General features: G+C 48.6%; 1 protein-coding gene across 1 annotated transcript in view; it reads right to left on the bottom strand.

Annotated features, from left to right (window-relative positions):
- Positions 1 to 511: 511 nt before the first annotated feature.
- The window catches only part of XPR1 (xenotropic and polytropic retrovirus receptor 1), a gene marked incomplete at its 5' end in the record, with an annotated part of 112,459 nt that continues 109,152 nt past the window's right edge, over positions 512 to 3,818 (bottom strand). Inside the window, 3 exons of the mRNA XM_009076558.1 lie at positions 512 to 1,230; positions 2,827 to 3,048; positions 3,802 to 3,818. The exon at positions 3,802 to 3,818 is cut by the window's right edge and continues 114 nt beyond it. Coding sequence (XP_009074806.1) covers positions 1,170 to 1,230; positions 2,827 to 3,048; positions 3,802 to 3,818 — 300 coding nt within the window. The remainder of the gene's footprint in view (positions 1,231 to 2,826; positions 3,049 to 3,801) is intronic.

Raw genomic sequence — 3,818 nt, 5'->3', positions numbered from 1 at the left:
AACCCTCTCCTCCCTGCCCCAGGGGAACCAGCACCTCCTCGCCTTGTCCCAGTTTGCTGTGCTGGGCTGCTGGAGAGCACCTGAAAAGCTCCCTGCTCGGACTGGAATGCCTTCATGCCATCTAAGGATCATTAAGGCTTTGAAAAACACTTTTTGATCTGGAGAATGAAGTTCTGAAGCCTTTGTTCAACTCTCCTTTCCTTAGGATCATCTGCACTACTTTCACAGAGCTGCATGGAAAGTTGGCCTTGAACTGGCACGAGAGACATGCCCAGAAGCAGTAGCAGCAACTAAAAAAATATCAGAAAGAGAAACTTTGGTTTAAAATAAAATCGAAAAGAAAGAGAGAGAGAGAGAGAGAGAGAGAAGGTACACACAGGTGCAAGTTGTCTCACGAGAGGGGTATTTGCAGGGCATCACCCCACAACCCTGGGGATGGAGATCTACATTCCCAACTTTGTTTTACTGTTACAACCTTCATTGCACAGGACTCAAAATCACTCTCAATATGGTCGTTAAGTTTCATAAATAATGTGAAAACTTATATGCAACAGATACATCATATTTCCAAAAAAATTATAAGAAAAGTTACATCAAATTAAAAAGTAGCTTCATGAATGAAGATACTGCTCTAAGTGCACTTTCCCTGCAAGTGCAGCCAGTGCCTCAGCGCTGGATATGAAGGAAAAAATAAACCCAAAAAAGAAACCAACAAAAAAAATCAAGATTTAAAAACTTAAGTCCGGTTTCAACCAGTCAAAACCGGGCCAAGCAGGAACCGAGTGTGGTCTCGGCACGGTCCCGTGAGGGAGTCCCTACGATGCTTCGTTATCCAGATAAGGTTTGTATGTCCTTGTTGAGACTGTAAACAATCCTTCTTTCCTGAACTGTCCTCTTTATTGGCAAAACAAAGTAAAATATTTTATTTTTTTTTTTTACGTTTGTTTGTTTAAAATAGAACATGAAAATTAACCCAGAGGAAAAGAAATGAAAACACAGTGAGCTTTGTTGGAGTCCATAGGATCTGGTCTGGAAGAGCTCGGAAAACGTGTTCAGTGTTTTCTCCTGTTTTCAGCTGGAACTGTACCAGAGATCGGGTTACTCGGGGAAGAGGGGAACAGAACGAGAAAACAAAGGATGCGGAATAAGAGAAGGTGGCCATCTCCATCTCATGTGTTCACTTCGTTCGCTAGGTCCTCTATCAACACCTTCGTGTCAGAAGCCTTGGACCTGCAAAAACAAACAGGCAATGCTCAGTGGGGAGAACAAATCCCTGTCAGGACATGCAGCAGTAAACCCACAGTGCAGCTGGGGGAGCAAAAGGAAAAATAAAAGTCTTTCTCATGCAGAGAGGATATAAACAAGCTACTCGAACTGTTTCACACCCTCCCACTCACACTGGGACTAGCAGAGCCTTATAAAGATGCCCCAGCTCTCCCTCAGCATCCTCCTCCCGTGGCACTGCCCACAGCCAGTGCCACCTGCCAGGCTGTGACAACCAGGGACTGCTGTGGCACTGCTGGCTGTGGAGCATCCTCCCCACAAAACTCCACCAAAGTGCTGCAGCAGGCACAGCAAATCCAAAGGAGTGTTCCCGCTCGACGTGCCGCTGGGCTGCACAAAGGAACAGTTCTTTTGGGATATGCCTGGCACAGCTCCACTCACGGCATGCTGGAAGGGTAAACAGGCATGGTTGTAGGGAACTTGACCAGGCTGTGGCTCACATTCCCCCTGCAGAAAGTTTTTCAGCCTCTAGCAGCCATATGAAGGCTGCTGGTATTGGTCCCATCCGTGTGCTCGGAGCCAACACGGATATGAGCCAAGCATGGCCCGAGGGCCACAGCACACCCTTCACATGACAGCCACAGCCCCCCCCTCCTCCCACCCCTCCCATGCAATGCTGCAGGGATTGCACAACACTCCTGACACGCTGTGAGCATCCCCCAGGAGCCCAAGCCTGTTCCCTGGCCAAAGGGCAGGGCTCTGCAGCTGTGCTGCTGGGGCAGGAGGGACACTAGGAGCACACTGGGACACTTGGAGCACAGGCACTGCGTGGATGTGCATGTGACATGTTCAAGGGTTGGGGTGCAGGGTGGGGAAGTATTTAGGGGGCAAGAATGATGGGTGGGAAGAAAATAAAGCATGGGTTTAGATTTGGGAGGGGAGAGAGCCTGAGACTTCATGTATGAACCTTAACCAAAGGGTAACTGGGATCTTATAGAATCATAGAATGGGTTGAGTTGGAACAGGCTTAAAGATCATCTAGTTCCAACACCTTCAGCTAGCCCAGGTTGTTCCAAGCCCCATCCAACCTGGCTTTGATCACTTCCAGTATGGGGCAGCCACAGCTTTTCTGAGCACCCTGTGCCAGTGTCTCACCACCCTCACAGGGAAGAATTTCTGCCTAACATCTAATCTAACCCTGCTCTCTGTCAGTTTAAAACCACTGCCCCTTGTCCTGTCACTATCTGCCTGTGTAAAAGGTCAATCTCCCTCCTCCCTTTCGTCCCTCCCTGAAACAGCTGGTCAAAGAGAACTTCTCTTCTAGCTCTGCACTTTTAACCTCTGGCAACTGCTACAGGCTATTTCTACAGGAGAGGAGGTTTGTAAAAAGGGAACTCCCTATTCTGGTGGTTTACCAGACCCCCAAGATACATAATGCATGGATCAATTCCCTGGCAAAGGCACATTTGTTTACTAACTGGACCTGTCCTCCCTGTTTTGGCTGAGATCCTTGCATGATTCCCAGTCCATAAATGCCTCCCAGGCCCTAACAACAGCTCCAAGACACGATTTTGTTGTGCTCAGAGGGGAGGCAGAACGTACTGTGAAGCAAGACGAGGCCTGCGCAGGGATATGCTCTGGCTGCGCTTCCACTGTTTGTTCTTGCGGCGGTTCCGGACTCCATCCTCCTGGTCCATCATCTGGTCCAAGAGCGTCAGGTCGTCGGCGTTGAGCGGCGCCACCGAGATGTCCCTCACGGCACGGAACTCACCACAGTTGTTCAGGTGCTCGTTTTCCAGGCGGAAGAAGTTCCACACAAACCGCCTGAAAGAGGAAGTTGCCAGCTGAGTTCCATTTCCATAGGCACTGCCTGTGTTTGGCAAAGCACTGGGATGTGCACCTAGATATCACTGACTTCAGGCTGGGAGTATGGAGAAACAACCAGGGACTAACAGCAGCACCTGCTACAACATCTTCCCAGCTCTCTAGAGAGCAAGAGACCTGTCAGGCTCCTTCCTTGTCCTAGTGATGACAGCCCTAACCTGGACGGTATGGAGACACCAAGCCTTACAAGCTAAAGAAGAACTTGAAGCTGACCCTCCAGCACCCACATGAGTAAGGGTCAGCTTCAAGTTCTACCCAGGAAGCTCTAAGGGTGGGTTTCCAGCTACAGCACAAGTGTGCAAAGAGCCCTGGAACCTTGCAGGATCCAAAATGATGACGCAGAACCCCTTGGAAAAGAAGCAGAAATTTGAAAATTGGAAACTTGAGAATCAAGTGAAATTTCAATTGGAAATTTAAAGGAGAAGTTTAGTAAAAACAAACCCTCCAGATGAAGTTTAGATTCAGAAGCAACTGCAAATGCAGTGTGGAGGACACAGCCCCACATTGCAGCAGAGTCCTCTGCACCTTTCTTTGCTCAGCACCCTCTCTGGATTAAACATTCCCATTAGACCCAGTTGTCAATGTCAAGAACCAGTATATTCCATGTGCAAGGATCATGGCACTTCCCACCACGCTGATGTTACAGAATAAAAATGTACAAGAGTAATGAAGTGTTCAGTCCAGCATCCTTACCGGAACACCTCAAGGGG

The sequence above is a fragment of the Acanthisitta chloris genome, unplaced genomic scaffold, assembly GCF_000695815.1.
Source record: "Acanthisitta chloris isolate BGI_N310 unplaced genomic scaffold, ASM69581v1 scaffold6666, whole genome shotgun sequence".
Classification (NCBI taxonomy): domain Eukaryota; kingdom Metazoa; phylum Chordata; class Aves; order Passeriformes; family Acanthisittidae; genus Acanthisitta; species Acanthisitta chloris.
Note: the sequence above shows the minus strand (reverse complement) of the source record. Positions and strands in the feature narration are given on the sequence as shown.